Source organism: Anarrhichthys ocellatus, unplaced genomic scaffold, assembly GCF_004355925.1.
Source record: "Anarrhichthys ocellatus isolate YVR2014 unplaced genomic scaffold, GSC_Weel_1.0 scaffold988, whole genome shotgun sequence".
Taxonomy (NCBI): Eukaryota; Metazoa; Chordata; class Actinopteri; order Perciformes; family Anarhichadidae; genus Anarrhichthys; species Anarrhichthys ocellatus.
The window spans coordinates 1-3,640 of NW_022280962.1; the positions used below are offsets into that span (position 1 = coordinate 1).

At 42.0% G+C, this 3,640-nt stretch overlaps 1 protein-coding gene across 1 annotated transcript in view; it reads left to right on the forward strand.

Annotated features, from left to right (window-relative positions):
• Positions 1-553: 553 nt before the first annotated feature.
• LOC116377182 (phosphatidylinositol transfer protein beta isoform-like) overlaps positions 554-3,640 on the forward strand; it is a gene marked incomplete at its 5' end in the record, with an annotated part of 9,483 nt that continues 6,396 nt past the window's right edge. The window contains one exon of the mRNA XM_031838757.1: positions 554-688. Coding sequence (XP_031694617.1) covers positions 554-688 — 135 coding nt within the window. The remainder of the gene's footprint in view (positions 689-3,640) is intronic.

Below are 3,640 nucleotides of genomic sequence, written 5' to 3' on the forward strand. Positions count from 1 at the left end.
TATATATTAGTAGGCCATGATTATAAGATATGCTGCTTAATTAGCATATATCAAAATGAAAGAAAAATAACTATGGCGTTGTTCTTAAAGCAGTAGATAAGAAGATCGATACGTCTCTGAAATGTCTGTTCAGAGAATTTGTAGCGTTAGCTGGAGCTAGCCGCAGGTTAGCTTAGAAGCATGCTATCATGGCTCTGTCCAAAGGTTACAAGAAACAGTTTGACAGACATAACCCTCCGTAAAACTTTTTATTCTGAGATTATACTTATTATTTTTACTTATACTTTTGTAAAGGTGCAACAAGCTGGATATCCTGTGTTAATTAGTGAGTTTTAGAGCTTCTGGTAGGTTGATTTCTTTATCTTTGCACAGACAAGCTAGCTGTTTCTTCCTTTTTCCACTCTAAGCTAAGCTAAGCTAACTGGCTGCTGGCTCGGAGCAACAAGGGTTGTATTTATCTTCTCATCCAACTCTCGGCAATGAAGGACATTTCCCAAAATGTCCAACTGTTTGTTTAAAGTCAAACCTAAAGACAAACGTTTGATGTGTTGAGATCCTCGTCAACTTCCAAGTCAAAAGTACAATTGTCTTTGTTTGTTTTATTGCTGATTGTGAGTTCTGTGCCCTAATATCTTGTTTTTTTTATGTGTCTTGCAGCCGAATTGTCCTGCCCATTTCAGTGGAGGAGGTAAGGACTTGTTTCATTCTATGTCAAGTAAATGTTCCAGATTTAGGTAGCTAATATCCGTTTGTGTGGTTTCCTTTTCAACACTACTATATTTTTGTTTTAAAACAACGTTTCCCCATCCAGACAAGCGTTTTAGAAAGAATCTAAAGTCCATATGACCGTACTTAAAAAACACAAATCACATAACCAGGACTGATGACGCCTCTTGACACGGGAATTGTCGCAAAGCATTAAAATAACTTGCGTCCTAAACATGCAGGCAGTACCAGCATTTAAAAAACACAGAATTAAACTGCGCAACAGCTGCTAGCATTAACAACAAGGTCGGCAATCTATTTTGTTATCCATGTTGAAGTTAACCACTGGTAGTCGAGGCCATTTGTTTTAGGGTTTCTAAAATGCCAGAGTAGTTTTGACGCGACACGTCTTCTTCAATACAGCAGGATGTTCATTTAGTAAATCATGGTCTATTTAGAGTCAAACAGACCATAAAGCAGGGGATGCTTTGGTATATAATATGGTCACTTCCATTCACTGGTTGCAAAAAAACCAAGATGGCGACGGTGTCGATGTGGTGTGGACGCTAGGCGTAAACGCAGCAAATGTTTTGCATTTTAAAACTAAAACGTAATAGTGCGGATGTTAACAATTCCAACCTGGAACATCTGCACAGATTATTTATTATAGACACAGTTGCATCACATTTAAAGCACTTTCTTGGCCAATGATTCAACAATAAACGGTTGACTTTTCGTCCAATAAGTGAAGTTTTTGCAGGTATTTGATTAAATAAAGTACCATCTTTTTCTTAGTGAAGTGTTATGTTGCTGTAACACTGTTTAAAGTTCTCCAGTTAGCACCAGAGCTGACTTCCTGTAGAGACGATTAAAGGCATAACTCAGCAGAGGGGATTGTAGACATTCTGCACTAAGTGGCTACCGCTCGGTATCACTATGTACCCGGACACGTGTTGTTGTTGTTGGAGTCGGCCACTCTTTAGGCTTCCTTCAGATGCCCTTGCAAACACTTGGCTATCAGGTCCAGAACGCTGTGTTTACCTACCAGACTATTGAGTGCTATAATGTTATCAAGAAGAGTTCAGCCTCTTCCTCCCTTCATTAGATCTGAGTTTTATGAAACAACCATCTGAACCCCTTCTTTTCTTACTACCTAGATGCTATCTGCTCACTCTTTTTAATCCACGTGTTCCACGCAACACTGTACTCGTTTCATTGCTTAACACAAAGCAGAAGCCGGTATTTCTCTGAGCCTTGTAATCACCCGTGCGACCGGCTTTTCTTCTGATCCCCTTCGGTGTGAAAGCCTTCGCTGGATTCCTGAGTCAGTTGTGTCACAATCATAACTAACGTGCTGGAACAAGAATCTGAGTGAAAATAGCGGTGGGCCGTGGAATTAATCTGCATGTCCTGTGAGATGTGTAACTACTACATAACCTTGTGTTTTTTACATTTCATACACAGTATTAATTGTGTTCTGGCAATTTAATAAAGTTAGGGGACTCACAAAAGTAAGATTTTAAAAGCAGAGGCCAGAAGCCAAAGACACTGCTTCTCACACTTCCCATAACGCCACTCAGTGATCCTCACATCTCACATTGTTCTCCTTAGAAAGCAATGAAACGTTCGTCTCCACACCTTGTTGTTGTGAGTAAATCTCACGACGTGAACCAGCAGGTTAAACCTTTTTTTACTCTGATGGCACTTTGCCTCAACACGTTTTTTGTCCAGCATTCGGTGACCACCTCCCGTTCAGGTTCAGCCTGTTTTGTCGTTTTGCAGCCGATTGTTGCGTTGCCGTCTCCCGGAGCTGCTCATGACGGGCTGCGTAACGTTTTCTCGACTAACGACTGTCTTCGGCGACGAGAAGACGCACTGGTTCTTCACGACGTGTCACATTCCTGAGTCCCTGCTCACAACGCTGAGCAGCCACAGCTCCCTCAGAAATAGTGCTCATCAGCTCATCTACAGTACAAAAGAAGAGCAGCTTTCTATCTCATCTCTGCTGAGAGTTGCACATGCTCAGTAGCGATCGGGCAGCTGGTAGCGGAGAGCGCAACGTTAGCCAGAGCTAGCGAAACCCGAGTATTTCGGAAATGTTTTCCCCCACCACTAAAACGGCGAAGGGTTTTTTAACGCACTGGTATCGGTTCAATACTCTGTATTGAAAATTGTATTGAAACATCTGTATTTATAAACATTTAAAGGTCCAGTGTGTATGATTTGGCGCCATCTAGTGGCGAGGTTACAGATGGCAACCAGTTGAAACTTCTCTCCAAGTGTCAAGCGTGAAGGAGAACTACGGTGGCCCGATGCAAACAAAAAGAAAAGGGCAAATGACCCTAACCCGAGCCAGCTTTAGGGCAGAAGAGGGTTAGTTTAGCATTGAGGATTTCAGGTGGAGGTACAGTGGAAGTTGCAGTTTGTGCAGAAATAATTGCTGCAGCTCCTTCGAGACCAACGGAGGTTTCCTGTGTTTGTCCGGCCGGTTTGTCGGCCTGCTCCGTATGTAGATATAAACAGCTCAGTCTATGGCAACGAAAACCCGGCGATTCTTCTTTTTAGCTGATTGGACACTAAAGAAAACATACTTGTTAACATCATATTCCATTTCTGCCAATAGCTCCCCTAAGATGGTACACTGTTTCTTTAATTATCATATAGAAAAGACAAAGAACCCTCAATGGACCAAAATGCAAAGCAACTTGAATCTTTGTGTCACTGGTTCTGTGTGAAGGAAACCTTTTCCACTGGTTTTACACTTTACAGCAAAGCTGTCTATCCACTCCAAGTGTTGGAAAAATCAGGAAGTGAGCCTCAGTTAGCTCAAATTCATGTCTTGGCAAACATTCACTGTTTCAGCGTTGCAATGACACATCCTTTGGGCAGTGTGTGTGTGTGTGTGTGTGTGTGTGTGTGTGTGTGTGTGTGTGTG